The sequence below is a fragment of the Bison bison genome, unplaced genomic scaffold, assembly GCF_000754665.1.
Source record: "Bison bison bison isolate TAMUID 2011002044 unplaced genomic scaffold, Bison_UMD1.0 scf7180017864089, whole genome shotgun sequence".
NCBI lineage: Eukaryota > Metazoa > Chordata > Mammalia > Artiodactyla > Bovidae > Bison > Bison bison.
Genome location: NW_011494661.1, coordinates 274,082 through 293,164, shown reverse-complemented (window position 1 = coordinate 293,164; position 19,083 = coordinate 274,082). Strand labels below are relative to the sequence as shown.

General features: G+C 45.0%; 1 protein-coding gene across 2 annotated transcripts in view; it reads right to left on the bottom strand.

Annotated features, from left to right (window-relative positions):
• Positions 1–18,965, bottom strand: part of MARK2 (MAP/microtubule affinity-regulating kinase 2) — a 55,543-nt gene extending 36,578 nt beyond the window's left edge. For both annotated transcript variants that reach the window (XM_010837969.1, XM_010837970.1), the window contains exon 1: positions 16,584–18,965. In XM_010837969.1, coding sequence (XP_010836271.1) covers positions 16,584–16,730 — 147 coding nt within the window. In that variant the 5' untranslated portion in view covers positions 16,731–18,965. The remainder of the gene's footprint in view (positions 1–16,583) is intronic.
• Between the last annotated feature and the right edge of the window lie 118 nt (positions 18,966–19,083).

Sequence of the window (19,083 nt, the reverse complement as noted above, 5' to 3'; positions counted from 1 at the left end):
GGGAAGGGGGTTCAGGATGGGTTCAGGATGAATCAGCCACGTGCACCTGTGGCTGATTCATGTCCATGTTTGGCAAAAACCACCACAATACTGTAAGGTAATTACCCTCCAATTAAAATAAATTAAAAAAAACCCTGAAGTTTAGTTGACTTACAATATTTCAGGTGTACAGGAAAGTGATTCAGTTAAATATGTGTGTGTGTGTACACAAACATATACATATTCTTTTCTATGATAAGTTATTGCAAGACACTGAATACAGTTATATCGTTCCCTCTGCTATACGGCAGGTCCTTTTTGTTTATATATTTTATATAGAGTTCTATCTTAAAAATGATAAAGCTAGTGAGACTTGGTCCACATCACTCAAAAGAAAATCATTTCCCGAAATTACAAAAATAAATAAGTAGATGAAGGAGAATGCGGACTGGCTTGCTGAAAATCTTCCCTACAGCAGACAGCAGATTAGCCACATGAGATTCTTTTGGGATGGTTTACCATGCAGAATTTTAGAACAGAAAGCATTCCAAACGTGAAACTGGGAGCTCAGCACCTAAACATTTATTAGTAAGAAAAATTCTCACACCACAATCACAATGAAGGTTTAACATCATCTGACATTTTGTCATTAAGGGATCGGTTTTAACTGTAGATTTGGCAGCTTGCCCTATCGGCTGTTTCACAAGCAGCTTTCTGAGGTTTCAAGAAAGGCAGGGTGTTTGCTTTTAAACACTATCTTAAAAATACATATTTCAGAACAGGGTTCAACCACTCCAAGACAGAAGGAGGGAACGAAAACTGAACCAAATAAAGGATTCTGATGCTACCAAACATAAAGGGAGCACACCAGAGGTGCAGGAGAGGAAAAGACACTGCTTGCCACCAGCAGCAAAATGCCAAAAAAAGTCAAGTTAGCACTTCTTATGGCCAAGTTAAAAAATAAGGATGGCACTAAAGACATGAGGTTGATAAAAGGAAATCTTCATCTCTTCAAAATACACTTAACTAACTCAAATCTATTTTATTTAAAAACAAAACCACCCAACAGTTCCACACCAACGCGAAGGACGGTCATCTAATCAATTAGCAGCCACACCTCTCTGCCCAGCATGATGCGGTAATTAAGGGAGAGATTCTTCTCCCTGGGAATACAAGTACAGAAGGGCAGAGCCCCTAAGGACCTAACCCATTATGACAGCCTTTTCATTAGCGAGAGAACACCGCCATGCGCTCTCCAAGGAAGCAGTGGCCTGCATCACTACAGAGCACCTGTGTGTGAACAGCAGCCACCTCTGAGGACAGATGAAAATGTGCTGGCAGCAGGAAGAGGGGAGGGGCAGAGCCACTCAAAAAATTTAGCAGGCTGAGCTTCTTACCATAATTCACACGGACCATGGTTTTTCCACTGTAATAAAAGGATGGATTCTAAATTGACGTAGAAACGGCACATAACCATGATCTTAGAAAAGTGAAACAGGTTTGAACACAAATACAATCACACAGCTGAACTCTTTTTCTACTAGGGGCAGCCAGAGGGGCGCAAGTGGGGAAGTGTGATGCTTGAATCAAGGGCAGCAGTCCACCCCTTTACCCTTGCCCCATGCTGGGATCTTAAAAAATCAGCTCAAAATTTCAGAATTTAGTTAATACAATCAAAACCTGTAACAGGATAAAAGAAAAGGCACTATCATACCAGGAGTGACACGCAAGTAAATCATACCACAAGCTTACAAACGCAAGTTAACTGAAATTCCAGAGATTCACTCTCATTGAGAAACAGCTCCCAAAATCTAGGAGGACCACAGGCAGAGTTTCAGGAGACAGGAGTGATCAAAAGACCGACAAAGGCAAACAGGAAGCAGCGGCATATTACACAAGCAACGGGATAAAGAGACACAGCAGGATGGCCAGAGTTCAGCTCCCAGGACTGAACTGGCAAGTCCCAAACACACACAGGGTCCTGGCACTACCAGCTACAGTGCTCAGTGTCCTTGGCAATCAAGGCCAAACACACACACACACACACAAAAAGGCCAAACACAAGCAGCTCTGGGCCTCTGCGTGTGGAACTGTACATAATGGCATGTAAAAAGAAAATATTAGTTTCATAAGGATAAAACACAGTTAAGGTCCACAAACAAAAGTTTCCTGGGGGTGGGGGCAGCGGGAGTGAGGTGCTACCAAGCAGGACAGGCAAATCTAAGAATCCAAATGTCTTAGGCTACTTACTTGCGGGTTACCAATTTAAGGTCTTAAGACTCCGGTTTTTCTAGAGGTTCTTGGAATTCTAGAAGATGAGAAGAGATGAACAGGAAAATCGGAAGCCAGGATTAAATAGTAAGGTTAAAAAAAAGTTTCCCATAAGCTGTTAAGACAAGGGAGATAAACCCAGAGAGCTGCATCTCCACACCATGCTACCTTTACGACAGGCCTCAGCGGGCAGAGAGACCACGCAGGACTCTGAAGCCGGCGGGGGAGGCGTGCTCTGCCCCACACCGACTAGGAGCTAGTCCTAAGGAATCTATCTTCTACTGCCTGGACACAACTGAAACCAGAGCCAAAGTGCTCTTCATGGTCAGGAAAGTCTTGTTCTAACACCAACAAACACTCTGACTACATGAGTCTGTTACCTTAAACAGAGTTACTCAACATTTCTGGGCCTCTGTTTCCTCATCTGCAAAGTGGGGAAAATAATAAGATCTACTATCTTACAAAGATTAAATGAATTAATGAATGTAAAACAGCCAGTTAAACAAGTGTCTGGGGCAAAGTGCTCAATAAATGCTGGTTATTATGATATGACAGCTAAAGACACTAGCCTCAGAGCAAATGGCACCCTGTGGGAATGGGTGGGGGCACTGTCTACTCTTCAAGTACTTAGTCTATTGCCTTTAAGAGTTTCCCAACCACTTGGAACAGACTAATGTACTTAGAGGGCCATCCAGGAGGCACCGTTACTGAGTCACTGCCTTAGCTAACAGAGTGAACAAATCTCCTTTGAAAGCAAAAGTCTGTCTTCCATACAGACCAGGGGCCGGAGAGAGAGAAAAAAGCACATCAAGTTCACTTTTGGAATTGAAGTGAAAGCCACATGTGTATCCGAAAAGAAACATGCTTTGTGTAAAAAGCAGAGGATTATGGGACTTGCTGAGTGATGGGAAATAGAGCTATAATCCCACAAGTCTATATGTAGACACAAATTGATATAAGGTAATCACTTGATTAAACTTTTTTAATGATTCTGATGAGAAGTGATCCTGAGCAAATGAGATGAGTGTAAGCAGATTTGCTTAAAGCTGATCCAAGTGACTACTGGAGGAGGCCCAAAGGTCTACTATTAGAGGTACTAAGAGAAGCTTTTACATGTGAGAGGTGCTTCGTTGAGAGAATGAATACAAACAAACGAACAGGTGGAAAACAATCAAGCAGTTTAGAAATATATTTACTGCAACCGTGTCTCTTAAAGATTCATCAAGCAAAGATAAAAGTCCACACGCTGTTACATACACACAAATCCGCTTAACCTCTTCCAAGAGAAAGCACAGCACACTTTCATGAAAATGGGGTTTGGCAGGCAAGCTTCACTAAGAGACGGGGCCAACGAAGAGTTAAGCTAAGAAGAAACAGGAACCGAGTGTATAGGCTCTGCAGCCACTCTGAAGACAGACTGTTGGGTGTTCTGGCCTTAGTGAGTGCCTGGAGCCAACCGGCCTTCAGCTATTATGGGGACCAAGGTTTTTCAAGGATAGAGGCTATGCAAGCTTTGCAGTTTTCAAATTTGGAATTGACCAATAGCCAATACATAAGCTTAAAAAAACACAAACTACTGTCATAATGAGTAAGCCAAATTATTTTTTTAATGGAAAAAAAAAAAGGCCAATGCCCCTATTAGAAGGAGGAAATGAGCCAAACTTGGTTAAAGTCTAGCTTCCTTAGCTAGATACACTGCAAACCAAGCAGCAAGTGCCTTCCTGCAGTTCAGCCAGGACTCTGGGAACTGCAAAACAAAGGCTCATTATGAGGTCATAGTCAGTAGCCAGCCAATCAAGGACAGGGATGGTCAACTCCCTACTTGTCTACAACAGCAATTCTCACACTCCTGGAAAACCCTTTATGCTCTTATTACTAAGGGCCTCAAATAGCTTTTGTTGATTCAGATTAGAGCTACTGTATTATAACTTAAACTGAGAAAATGTTAATCTATTATTTCATTTAAAATATAGTACTGAACTCATTACAACTGTGTATTAATAACTATCTTCCAACATATCAAGTTAATGCATATCATCATAGTAAAATCTAGGTTAACTTTTAAAACTTAATTATTAAATCTACAACAAGGATGAAACCCTGAAAACATTATGCTAAGTGAAATGAGACAGAAACAAAAAGACAAATACTGTATGACTCTACTTATATGAAGTGTTCAGAACAAACAAATTCACAGAGAAAGTAGAAAAAAGGTTACCAAAGGCTGGGGGAGGGAAAGATGGGGAATTACTGTTTATCGATATAGATTTTCTGTTTGGGATGACCAGAAAGTTCTACAAATAGTGGGGGTGGCTACATTGTTAATGGATTTCATGCCACTGGACTATATACTTAAAAATGTAAATTTTGTGTTACCCATATTTGACCACAATGAAAAAACAAAAGCACAAGGCCATGAGAAAATTTCAGACTACCATAAATGAGGAGCACTGTATAAAATAACTAACCAGCATTCTTCAAAACTGTCAGTGTCAGGAAGGACATGAAAAGACCGAGGAGACTATGGAGACATGACAGCTAAACGCAATATGGGTTCCTGGGCTGGATCCTAGACAGGAAAAGTACACCAGGAGGAAAACTGATGAGATCTGAAGTTGTCTGGTTAACAGTATGATACCAAGACTAACTATCAGCTTTGACACGTGTTCTACAGTTATATAAGATTTAACTTAAGGGGAAGCTGGCTGAAGAACATACAAAAACTTTGGATTATTTTTGTTAACTCTTCAAAGTTCAAAATTTAAAAGAAATAAAAATTTAACTGTTTAAAAACTCTCATAAGGTCAAAGTTATGTATTCATAGGAGACGAGCCAACTTTAGTCAAAGTCCCTCTGGTCACAGAGAACCAGCTTTCTCAGAGAGAACGACAGCAGACCAAGGCAGCAAATGCCTTTGTGAGTCTAGTCAGGACTAAAAAGGTTCTGTGAATGGCAAAAATTTTTTTTTTTTAATTTTTATGAAATTATCAAGAAATCAACTGAACAAAGCCAGGAAGAATTAACTCGGTTTGTCTACAACTGTGGTTCTTACACTTCTTGGTTTCAGAAAGTCTTTGCAGTATTAAAAATAACCCGAATCTCCCAAAAGATTCTGTTTATATGAATCATACCTACCAATGTCTCCATTCATTTAAAAGAACATTAGTAAACCCATTACATGTAAACATTACTTACTTAATTTTAATGAAAAAAAATGTATTTTCCAAGCCACAACTTCACACAGACCAAAGGAAGTCCACTTGAACTAATTTTTATAATGCAATCAAAACACAATGCCAAACACCCCCCCAAAAAAAACCTAACAAACTGAAGAATAGAAAAAGAAAAAATGAGAAAAATTACAAATAAGAGAAAGGGAAAATGAGAAAAGGAAAAAAGTCAGGGAATAAAGAGAAAAAAATGGGGGAAATAAACAAACCACAGATAAAACAACAATCAAAAAATCTGACAGGGCCAATGCTGTATGTATTAGAAGAAGGAAATGGAAAGACACACATGTACCCCAACGTTCATCGCAGCACAGTTTATAATAGCCAGGTCATGGAAGCAACCTAGATGTCCATCAGCAGACAAATGGATAAGAAAGCTGTGGTACATATACACAATGGAATATTGCTCAGCCATTAAAAAGAATACATTAGAATCAGTTTAATGAGGTGGATGAAACTGGAGCCTATTATACAGAGTGAAGCCAGAAAGAAAACCACCAATACAGTATACTAACGCATATATATGGAATTTAGAAAGATGGTAACGATAACCCTGTATGTGAGACAGCAAAAGAGACACAGATGTATAGAACAGTCTTTTGGACTCTGTGGGAGAGGGAGAGGGTGGGATGACTTGGGAGAATGGCACTGAAACATGTATATCATCATATGTGAAACAAATCGCCAGTCCAGGTTCGATGCAAGATACTGGATGCTCGGGGCTGGTGCACTGGGATGACCCAGAGGGATGGTATGGGGAGGGAGGTGGGAGGGTTCAGGATGGGGAACATGTGTGCACCCGAGGCGGATCCATGTGGATATATGGCAAAACCAATACAATATTGTAAAGTAATCAGCCTCCAATTAAAATAAATAAATTAAAAAAAAAACAAAAAAAGGAGGAGGAGGAAGTAAGCTCCCTTGGGTCAAAGTCTCTGAGGCCCAGGCAGGCATGATTACAGGGGCTGGGCTGCAAACAAGGGCTCCCTATGAAGTCATCGCAGATAACCAGGCCAAGACTGAGGACAGTCAACCCAGGTTTTGTCTACAACAAAGGTTTTTCTCACTTTTTGGTCTCAAGAACTCTTCACATTCTTAAAACATTTATGGAAGACTGCAGAGATCTTTTGTTTATGTGGGTCATAGCTGTCAACAGTAACCTTATTAAAAACTGAAACTGATTTTTTAAAGTATTTTTATTTGTTTAAAATAACAACAAACCCATTACCTGTTTACACAAATAACCCATTTTTTAAATGCAGAAACTATTTCTAAAACAAAATGAAATTCATAACAAGAGTTGCACTGTTTTATACTCCAAGACATCTCTTTCACGTCAAGCTTAATGAAAGAGATATTTCTTGTATCTGCTTCTGCATTCAGTGTGTTTCCATAGGTTGGGTGAAAGATACAAAAATTTCATTTCACACAGATGTGTAGTTGGAAAATGAAGTTTAACAGCCTTTCAAATATTGAGGATTTTCTTTGATACTAGACCAAAACTCCACAAGTGGCTGTTTTTAAAGGCTAGCTGCAATGTGCAACCTGAGATTTTATCAAATGCATCTTTTGTGTACTTTTACATTAAAATCCATTGGTCACCTTGCACTGTGAGTTGCTCTTTTACTTACCGATAACTGATAACTGAGGAACTAACAAGGTGATCCAACCAGTCCATCCTAAAGGAAATCAGTTCTGAATATTCATTGGAAGGACTGGTGTTGAAGCTGAAACTCCAATACTTTGGCCACCTGATTCGAAGAGTTGACTCACTGGAAAAGACCCTAATGCTGGGAAAGATTGAAGGTGGGAGGAAAAGGGGACAATAGAGGATGAGGTGGTTGGATGGCATCATCGACTCGATGGACATGGGTTTGAGTAAATTCAGGGAGTTGGTGATGGACAGGGAGGCCTGGCGTGCTGCAGTCCATGGGGTCGCAGAGTTGGACACAACGGAGTGACTGAACTGAACTGAATCAAGGAAATATTCCTTCACTGACTATGCAGAATTTCCAAATACTGGGATTTCATACAATATCAGAAAATCATACTCCATTAATCTTACCACCAATCTCATCAAAAAGAGTGTGACAAATTCAAGTTTTCCAAAATTCTAATTTTTGCTTGAAAACTTGGATTTTATCACTGGCAATGATGACAGGCTCGCTCTGTTCAATTTCAAGAAGACGTTCACTAAACACTGAAATATGAATAACTATAGTTTGTCCATCAATTGTTATTTCAAGTAAAAATGATCCGTTCAGCTGGGTCGGCTCCAACACACAAGAGCATTTTCCCCAGACAGCTGGACTATGGTTAAGAGCTGCAATGCTCCAAATCCATGGATACTCTGCGTTTCATCACTTGGCATACCAGAGTCCTTTACTGGAGGACTGAGATTTAATTAAAAAAAAAAAAACAACTAAAAACACAAAACACACAATTTTCAGTGCTTCACCCAGGACGTTCTTAAGTGACAATGAGTTGTTTTTTTTTTTTTTTAAACCACAAGTGTGTAGAGGAAAGTCCGTGACTGACCACCAGCAGAGTTTGGTGCCCCTACCCTGATTCGTGTTCTGGCGCCAGCAGTTTTCTCTACTGCTCGCTGCTTCGGTACCAACAATGCAACTGGAAACAAAGCTGCTCCAGGAAAAGCCATGAGAGCCAAAAAAGTCATTCAACTCTGAGTATTTACCACAACTTGTGTTTTGTTGTGAGCATTCCCATAAGAGAAAATACTTTTTGAAGTGTAGGTGCTGGTGATACAAGTTGAGCCATGCCTATATATGTGCTCATTTCTAAGGTTAAAGCAAAATTCTATAAACAAGATATTAACTCAGTCTTCATGTCTGCAGCTCAATCTTTAATTCAACAACACAGTAACATGAAGTGGCACTGCCCTGAACTTTACTTTTTATCCAGTGTGCATTCAGGAATGCCAGCTGTTCAAAACTTTTTATCCGTCTCTCAGCTACTGGGTGGGCTTCTCTGGACAAAGCAACAACTCATCCTGTAAGAGGCTTCAGTGACTTTGGCATTTCTAGCTGGAAACACTGGAACAAGTTTTGGATTTTAAAGAGACTGTGGTATGTACGCTTAAAACACGTAGTCCCTTTGTCTTTCATCTCTGACGACTGCTCTTGAGCGATGCTGCAACTTAACTGGCACCTCGCAGTGGCAGTTGTAGTGTTAAGTCGCTCAGTCCTGTCTGACTCTTTGCAACCCCGTGGACTGCAGCCTGCCAGGTCTCCCTGTCCATGGAATCCTCCAGGCAAGAATACTGGAGTGGGTTGCCATTTCCTTCTCCAAGGGATGTTCCTAACCCAGGGATCAAACCCTGGTCTCCTGCATTGCAGGCAGATTCTGTACTGTCTGAGCCACCAGGGAAGGCCAACCGGCACCCTAATACTACGTGAAAACACTAAAAATAAAGTGCACACAATAAGCTACATTATTAGCATCTATAAAGATGAGAAGACACTTTTTATTATGATTTCTTTTCTTTTAAATTTTTTTCATCTCTTGTTTACAGTTTTGCCAAGTTTCTTCAGAGTGATCCCTCCCTTTCACTTGTTGATATGTTTCTAACTGCAGTAAACAGAGCTAGCAGCTGTGTTTGAGAAAGCAAAACTTCCAACCTTCCTTTTTTAAGCCAACAATTCATCCTTAAATATAAGAAAAACACTATGAATTTTCCTCTATTTTAGAATAAAACAGAATTAAGGCTAAGTAAGTTATAAATATAATTTTAAGAATTATTAGTTTCCCCCAAAGTTTTTACAAGTAAGTGCTGGAAGTTGTACTTACTTCTCATGTTTCTTCAAAGGTGCCAGGAAAATGCTGGGATTTTAAAATAACTATTTATTGGTCAATAATGAGGTTTATAGAAATTACAACAGGTATACTGAAGAAAGCTAGTAACAGCACAGTAGAAGTGATAAGAACAAATCAAGTTCATCACCAAAAACTTCCATATTTACACCTTAAAGTACTACCTTAAAAATTCCAAGAAAAACAAAAATAAAGAAGCACACACTGAAAAAAAAAAAAAGGCAGCACATACTCTATTAGCCAAGAGTGATAATGTCAATACACATCCCTTAGCCTCTGGAAAACACTGACTACTGGTGAGAAAATGAGAGTGAAACAAGCAAATATAGCAATAATGTTACAAGGAAAATTATTTGGATTTTGTATAACACCAAACAGGTCTTAGGGACCCCAAGGGTCCCCAGACTACACTTTGAGAACCAACACAGTGTTACCAAAAGTATTAAGTACCTCCTCAGATGTCTCCCAAGACATGCTCTAGAGTTTTGGCATTCCTGATTGCCCAGAACTAGCTTAGACCCTGTCACCAGGAAAACTGGGATGCCAAGTCAGGCTTCACTGAGGAAAGTGGCTCCAGAGACAAAAAAAGAAAATGTTTTCCAAAGCAGGGAGCTCTTAACTTTACACAAATCAGAGGAATAGGAGAAAGAAAGGACTGGGTGGTTCTGGGATTCTATACATGAAGGAGATCTCAGACTATCAAAATTCCCCTTCTGAGCCAGGCCACAAAAGAGGCATACAAACAGGTAAGGCAGTGGGACATGGAGATGAAAACCCAAGAAGGACAGTGACAAGGAAGGAACAGGGTTCAAAGAAACCGAACAGAAAAAAAAGGAAGTGAGACAAGCCAGCAGAGGGTCAAAAGGAAGAGGAAAATGCAGTGAAAGAAATATTGAGATGAGCCCTGCAGCAGCGACACTTACCTTTTTTCCCTGCCACAGTGGCAACGCAAAAAAACTGAACAACTTGCTGCTCTGATAAGGCATTTAGGCTCTAGAAGCACAAGCAAGGAACATCAACAGGAGCCAACTGAGACCAAAACCTCAGCTCAAGATTCAAAGTCCACAAATCCACAGGAACGGCTGAGAAATGGCTGTCACCCTCCCAGGTTCCCAAAGGGGAGGCTTTCTTCTCACTTCAGAAAAGCCAACAAAGGTAACCAGAACCTGCCCTTGCAGCCCCTCAGCGAGCAGAAAAGGAACCTGAAATCACCAGCTGCTAGGTTCTCATGTGCTCTTTAAGAGAAACAGGGAGCTTTCTCCTGCTGCCAAAGGGTAGACACGCCTTGTGAAGAAAGGAACGTGAGCAAAGAAATCCAATCCTGGTGCCAGGTGGGGCCTCCTCTAATACCCAGATCCCAGCAACACAGAAAAGCCGGGTTCCGGGGGCTAGATCTGGCCTTCCAGCCAGTGAAGAGACTGCACACCCACCACCACCACCACCACAACTCACAGCACAGAAGTACGGGCCCGCGGAGGGCGTGTGTTTCTTTTTCCTTTAATCAATAAAGCTGCCCAATATTGGTATCTTGTCAATACATGCACTTTAAAAAAAGTGCTTTCGAAAGTCTATAAACCTCTCCAGTCAGTCAGTTCGATCGCTCCAACTCTTTGTGACCCCACGGACTGCAGCACGTCAGGCTTCCTCGTCCATCACCAACTCCCTGAGCTTGCGCAAACTCAGGTCCATCGAGTTGATGGTGCCAGCCAACCATCTCAACCTCTGTTGTCCCCTTCTCCTAGATCTCTCCAGATCAGATCAGTCGCTCAGTCGTGTCCGACTCTTTGCGACCCCATGAATCGCAGCACGCCAGGCCTCCCTGTCCGTCACCATTTCTTTCAGATAGCTGACTGGTAAAATAAAAAAAATTTTTTTAAACTTAGAAATCCTAGGAAAAGCACCTATGGAACGCCAGTCAACACAGAAATAATCCAAAGTATTTCCCTTCTAGCAACCTAGAGTTGCATGGCAGTCAGACCAGGCTTCCCTAATGGCTCAGAGGATAAAGTGTCTGCCTGCAACGCAGGAGACCCGGGTTCGATCCCTGGGTCGGGAAGATCCCCTGGAGAAGGAAATGGCAACCCATTCCAGTATTCTTGCCTGGAGAATCCCATGGACAGAGGAGCTTGGCGGGCTACATACAGTTCACGGGGTCGCAAAGAGTCGGACATGACTGAGCGACTTCACACACACAGACAAAATTCATTAAGTTGGTCAACTGAAACAATGACGACAATTATCATATCCTATCAGGTCCTATTCTAAGTGCTTTATATTCATTAATTCTTTTAATGCTCCCAACAGCTATACCTCTAAGACAGTACTATTATAACTCCTTTTTCTTTACAGAAAAACAAACAAGCCCCATAGGGACAGAGTAAGCCCAAGGTCACAGCGGGGCCTATCCCAAGATTCCAGCTCAGGAACTCTAGTGGTAGCGCCCAATCTGACCACAGCGACAACATTTATTGGAAATTCAAAGGCGCTGGGATCCCCTTCCAACTCTGCCATAAAGTCAACTCAATCAGAGTGCTACGCTAGACCAAACGGGCCCGAGGGGCCCCGCTTCCTGTGACTGGAGAACCAGTACCTCAAACTTTTGTGGGCAAAGCAAAGCAACAAGCCACAGACACTGCCAATGCTACGTGCAGAGACAACCAAATCGTGGCCATCTGTGGAGAGGAGGGGGGACGTGAGGTGGTGAGGGACAGCCAGCAGACCCTCAGGTCTAAAGGTGAGGAAAAAGGGGGTGCCCTGCATATTGGATCATCAGCACCCACAACAAAACCCTTCAGTCATATGGTGCTCAGGAGAGACAATGAGACCACTGCAGCAGCGGCAAGGACAGAAGCTAGAGCACTGCTCGCAGGCAGCTTCATCCATTAACCACCAGGCCGTGGACCTGGGAGCTCTCTTAGTGGGAGACTGAGGAAACAATCCTGCTATGTCAGCAGCACTGGCAGTCCGGGCGCAGGGGCCTCAGAATCCTGCTGTGTCTCCTCCCTGAGACGGATTCCCTACTGTGTTCGGGAAATGCCAGCACGCGGTGACTGAAGTCTCCCACGCTTCCTACAGGTACCTCCAGCAAGGACAACCAAACTGTTCCCCGTGGCTGAAGTACCTGTTGAACTGCCAAAGACCAAAACCTATTCTCTCTCCTTTCTTCTTCTCCAGTGGGCTTGGACAGACAGTTCCTATGCACCAATCCAAAAGGTCTGGGGACTGGTTGGATTTAGCAGCCAGGTCACAACAGCCAGGAGGCAGGAGTCCAGATTCCCTTCCAGATCCACAGACTGGGAGCCAAGCACAGACCTCCTGGCCAGGTGGAGGGCCTTCTGCCAAGCTGTGAACTGCAAATAAAAGAAGCTGTACCTTTGAGATGCTGGTGAAAGGTGTGTAAGACAAAGCAGCATGAGGTGTGGAGAAAGTCCACTCACTGGAGAGGCCCAGCTCAGAGGCCAGGGGAGGGAAGGGGGTGTTTACAAACATCATCCAAACTCATGCCTCAGTGAGCAGAGCCCAGAGGAGGCAGATCTTTGAATCGCCAACTTCCCAAACAGCACAGAGGAAAATAGGCCGAGGTGGTTCAAAACCAGCTTGACTGGTTCTACAGAGAAGTTGCTGGTCTGCTCCGCCTTCCGTATGTTAAAAAGAAAAACGTGGCTTGCAGCCGGTTGTTGAACCCACCCCTCCCTTCCCCCACCCCACACTGTCCCCAGGACCCACCGAGCCAAGCCTTCCCCCACCCCACACTGTCCCCAGGACCCACCGAGCCAAGGGTCCACCTCACCGTCCCTCCTACCTACTTGTGACTCTTATGACTCTGTAAGCCTAAAGTCAGTAGTTTGCTGCACAAGATGAAATATACTGATACATGTTTTTGCCCTTTTCTGGGCTTCCCAGGTTGCGCTAGAGGCAAAAACTTGCCTGCCAATGCAGGAGATTCAGGTTCAATCCCTGGATTGGGAAGATCCCCTAGAGGGCATGACAATCCACTCCAGTATTCTTAACTGGGAAGTCCCATGGACAGAGGCGCCCAGCGGGCTACAGTCCACAGGGTCGCAAAGAGTAGGACACGACTAAAGCAACTTAGGGAGCATTCACCCTTTTCTAATGAGAAAGAATCAATGGAAGTAAGGGGGAATGAGTGAAGCACTCCCCACAGGGACCAAGGAAGCTTCAAACCCTCTAGACGTTCAGATGAAGGGATCTAGCCTATTTACATGGCCCAACGCGGAGGCAGGTCTAGTGAAGAGGAGGACCTAGGATTCCTCCTCCTCCAACTGATAACTGGAAATCGAGGGGCCAGATTTTCTCCTGGTGTTTTTTTCAGAACCAGAGGTACCATCTTAAAGTCTAAAAAAAAAGCAAGGAAATTCCATAGCCCACACTGAGAGGGCTGTGATGGAGGAGTGACGAGAACTTTCAGAGTTAACATGGGGACAGACGGCCTCCTCCCAGGCCACAAGTGGGAAATGGGTGGCTTCCTCCCCCACGGGGTTTGTAAAGGCTTACTCTTCCCATTGCTGAGACTGAAGGGGAACCTGCATAGATAACGCTTCAGTGACTCATGCCTGTTTGATGAAGGCTGGGAGAAAGCCCGGAGAATCCAAGCTTCAAGTGCAAAATGTACAAATGCTGGAATCTACCATGGAGAAAAGGAAACCCAGCCACCTATCTGGTTTGTCATTTTGCTGAACTTCCGCTGAAGGAGGAAGGGCCAGGTTTAAACTCCACCCACCCTTTCCACATTCCTCTCAATTTTGGCTTTGACAGGAAAGTGGCAAATAACGGCAGCATCACCATGACCAAGAGAGAACCAAAGGCTTTCCATAACTCCTCTCAAAGAAGAGGCCTAGTGGTCAGTCTACAGCTTAACCAAGCCGAGGGAGCTGGGGCTGGACCTGGTTGGCTGCAGGAGAGCCTCATCAGGCAGCCTCAGAGGATGAAGGATGACTGCCCTCCTCGCCCTCTCCATCTGCTGAGGTTGCCTCATCCCAATCCATTAACGGGCTTCAAAGTGCTGCTGGGGGGAGTCCACTTAGCAGAGACACTATCATGGGGCCAAGGGTGGCGCCCAGACCCCACCTCGCTTGTCGATAATGGGCCACAAAGTCTGAGGCTTAGCTGCACTTTAGGCATAAAATATTCATTCAAGTCAACATAGTACATATGTAGGAAAGTCATGGAAGCTCCTGGGAGAAGAGAAATGCTGCCAGGTGGCTAAGTGCTCAGTGGGAAAGACTTCATGAAGGCATGGCTTAGTCCTGGTCAAGTGCCCACTGAGAATGAGGTTGTTCTGTCCAAAGAGGAAGCAGTATAGTCTGAAAGTTTTTGACTCCCAAGACCTCTAACCATGCAAACCTCTCAAAAAACAAATTCTCAGTCTCTCCCTACCTCACAGGCACCAACTCTATTTAAGACATTTATGCTGGGGCGGGGGGGAGGAAATCAGGCCCAATCTTTGGTCACCATGTAATCTGAAGCAGGCCAAATCTCAATGACTGCCTTGTATCCATCTTCTTAGCTGTTTCCCAAAGTCCACAGACTAGAGAGAAATTATTACAATTTACTAGGGAGTTACCTTGACCAGGTTCAAAGGCTGTAGTATGGCAGCTCTACGAACTCCAGGGTCTACTGGTGTCCTTGCTCTAACCATGCCTCTTTCTCCATTTCAGGGGTAAAGCAGAAAGTAAAGACTATACGGTCTGAAATTCACCCACACCTCTAGCCAGAAGGCAGTACCACCTAGGGCCCCTGCCAGAGTCAAAGGGCAGAGGTGAGAGCCCGCACCCAGAGCACAGGTCTTGCCGCACAGCTTGCAGGACAGGGAGTTAAACGAGAGGGGACCGAGCTCTCGCCGAGACGACACTAAAACCGGATTATTCAGTGAGACGTTCAGCCAGAATCAACCCTGGGAGCCATGAGCTAGCTACATGTGTTTGGAGTGGCTCAGTGGTTCTTTACAGGATCCTGAAAGTTAGATTTGCTCTCTCACCCAGACTTCCAAACTCCTCTTCCCAGAATCATCTGAGAGAATAAACAATGCCACTTACTCCCTGGAAGGACGACAGAAGCCCCTACCCTCGCCCACCGCAGAGGGGCAGGCGCAGAGGCAGAGATGGCAGTGAAAGCCTCCTTCTTTCTCGCAGGAGCTCTCCCTTGTGGTTCCCGAGGCCCAGAGGTGGGGGAGGCCTGGTGCCACGCAGGCCTCCACCAGGCATTACAGAAAGCTCTCGCCAGCGGCAGGTGGACACTGCACGCTGGACCCCTCTGCACTGGCCTGTTTCTGCTGCTGCTGGCTGGAAGCCAAACAGTCATCCTGCTGATTGCTTTCACCGCTGCCAAGCCTCCAGGCCAACAGAGCCATTTGGAAAAGTGAACAGAAAGCTCAGCTCACAGATTAAGGATGCCCCAAACTACCAGTCCCAGGTTACAACCCTCCTTCTGCAAACAGAAGAGTCTATGACTGTGAAAAAGCATATCTGCAATCAGGTGCCACAAAAATCACAATAACGGCAGGGCTTCACTTTATCTCCTCCTTTCTCTGTTAGAAGCAGAGTCGACAGCAAACAGGCAATGTCTCTGCAACACCAGGTTTATTTTTATGCTCCAACATTTTCTCTCTCTGGGTCTACGTGTATTTAATTCAGATGTGATCAAAGAGCTCCTAGAAACAGGTTCTCATCAGCCACATGTTTTAAAGAAAGGGGGAGAGAAAGAGCGAGAAGAGACTGGAGTTTGAAGACAACCAGTAGAGTCTGTTTACCTGTTTTTCAGTGAAACCAATTTAAATAATTTAAATCTAAGTAAGGTAACAGAGGACCTTTGGGGGAAAGAAACCAACCCAACCACATCCCTTGCTTTTTATCTCACAACATTAAGGCTTCTACCACAACCACTTTAGTTAAACTCACAACACGACCAAGAAGAGCTTTCTGGTCTCACCTGGTAGCATGATCTAGTCCAAAAGAGGCCAGTGCTTCAAGCCTGTCTGGCCTTATGACCCCAAGAGCTGTTACACATTTTTTTCTTGTTTTAAAAAATACCACATCTGCTTGTAAGGTTTTTCAAAATCTATGCTTTTTCTAGGATAAGACTTAATATCAAGTCCGTAGTGGGACTACCCTGAGAATAACAGCAGAAGCGATGAAGTGGCTCAGGGGAACCTAAATCCACAGAGTGGAAACAGGATGAGTAATTCACGATTTGGAACAAGATGACAACGTATGCAGCCAGTTCTCTGGACAAAGTTATCAAGAAGCAGCTTACATTCCCAAATGGTTCACAGAGTTCGGCTATCATAAAATCGGTGGCAGGCGAGCAGCAGGTTCCTACAACATGCTCAGGTGACTGTGAGGCTTGAAGGGAAGAGAGGAAATCAACGCACACATCACAGGAAAAAGACCGTGGCCGCATACGTGTACACTGAGTAAACAACACAAAGAAAGCACACTGAGGCACTCAGTTACTCTGCTCTGCTGAACACAACGCCCCCCACAGCCTTGCTCAGAGTAGGCACTCCACTGCCACGCCCCAGATGCCTGCGGGTGCCAGTCAGTCACTTGGCTTCCTCCTACCAGCTCAGAATCAACAGTCTGGGAAAGTCCTCTGGTTAAGCAGGGTTTACCTGCTAAATAAAGGTTGTGAGAGGAAAAGGAATGGAACAGGTAACCTCGAGAGGGCCTTGAGAAAGTGGTTCCCAGGAAGGAGAGAAACAGCTGGCATTTGAGGGCAAGACTGAGATGGAGACCATGCTCCTGTTTCTAAAGACCTCAGTCCCATGCCAAACCCAGTGATACAGTGGAACTCAACCATCTCTCCCTCTCAACCTGTTTCACCCCTAGAAGCAGTCAGTCAGTCCACAGGTTATGAAAGGGTCAACCACTGCAGAAAAAACTTATCCAGAACTCCTCTTAAGGTCCTGCCTGTCCAGATGACACAGACTGAGGGGCTAACAAAAGAGAAAAACATTGGAGAAATGAAAAGAGGGAAGATGTCTTTTAAGATGTTAATGTTAATATGCAAGAGGCATTAATATGCAAGAGAATGTAACAATGGTTCTATTGCGCTAGCCAGAAAGAAGGGAACAAGAGGAAAACATAATGAATGCAACAAGAGAAAAGGATGCAAAAAAGCACCGCAAGCCCCAGGGGTGAAGAGCTCTTTTTTCAAGTTAATTATTTTTTTTTTGTCTAGTAAAGTTCTCCACCAGGAAAGGTGTGACAGGCAGAGGACTCTCCAGAGCAGGCAGCAAGGGACACCAGAGATGGTGAAAGAAAGGGGAGGGGTGTAAAGTGGACGCCTCTCGGCTGGGAGGTGAGATGACACAGAAAAGGCTAAGGCTTGGGTGACAAATGATAGCAGTGATTGCCAGGATGAGGGGAGAGGGAGCAGCTCAAGAAACTAGCATGCAAAACTCCTGGCCCCGGGAGTCACAAAGGCTAGCCAATCACAAGCGGATGGACAGGGGCATACGTGGGGAAATAAATATGATGTGAAGAAGGCTGGAGAAGAATATGGAGATGAAAGGCAATCCTGATTAAGAGGAATGGTACTAAGTAAGATGGGCTTAGGGCAGAGAAACGGGAAGGCAACAAGCAAAGGGGAAGATACTAAGTGACAGATTCCTGAGTGAAGAAACAGGAAAGCATCACGGCCTGGCTTGTGTTGTGGTTTCAGAAGACAGAACGGGAAGGACCAGGATGAAGCGAGGCCTGGGAAAGGACCGCGCAACAGGTGGTGTCAATGGAGTAGGGCTGAAAGAGACAGTCTTTCCCTCCGCAGGAAGAGCCCAGGGAGAAGGCTTGTACAGCACTCGCAGTGAGAAACAAGAGGCCAAACCAAAACTTAAAAAAACAAGCCCCAGGGGAAGAGAACGTGAGGGATCTCAGGACTCTGAAGGGAGTGAAGACTGGAACCCCAAAGACAACCTGTGGGAAAACTATGCGCATGACAGCTGTACGGGGAAACACGGAAGCGACAAATGCCAGCGCGAGGCACCAGGGAGCTCCTGGAGAAGAGAAGGGAAAGTGATGAGCAAAGAGTAGGCGAGCGATCTGGAAAGGTGATGAGGGTGGAGCTGGTGGGTTGCAAGAGGGCGAGCACAATGTGGAGCAGGAGGAGGCAGGGTAAAAAGCCGGGGAACTGACAGGGGACAGGGATCGAGGTCACAGTCCGGGGCAAGGACCCTGAGGGTGATAACTGGGACCGGGAGAACCGGTGCGGGCGGAGAGGAAGCGAGGCTGGAGGGATGGAGGAAGAGGTGGACAACGATCTGGGGCGAATCGCAGGGTGCTGGTCGAGGAGAAGGAAGGTGGCTGCTTTCAGCGTGGGTGGAGGAAGACCAAAAAGGCCCCTGAGAGAAAAAGGGAAGAGAAGAGGAAGCTGGGGAGGTAACACGGAAGAGCGCAGGAGGGCGGTGAAGGGAGAAGGGCCGGGGGGAGGGGGGTGGTCGGCAGAAAGACAAGTGTGCAGCTTGGAGTCCGGACAAGGTGGGTCCCCGGACAGGACGCGGAAGGGAGGTGTACGGGGCCAGGAGCCAGATGACAGGGCAGCCGAGGCTTACGGGGTGGCAGCCGGGGCACGAGGAGAGCTGAGGAGGGAGGAGGCTCTGCAAGGTGCAGGGGCCCAGCCAAAGAATGTGGGGAGCCCTCAGGGCTCCTTACCTGCTCGGTGTCCCTCTCGTTCAGCGTGGGTAGGGGGGTCCGAGCGCTGGACATGGCGCCGGTATCTCAAGGGAGGGAAACCGAGAAGCTTGGAGGAAGGGAGG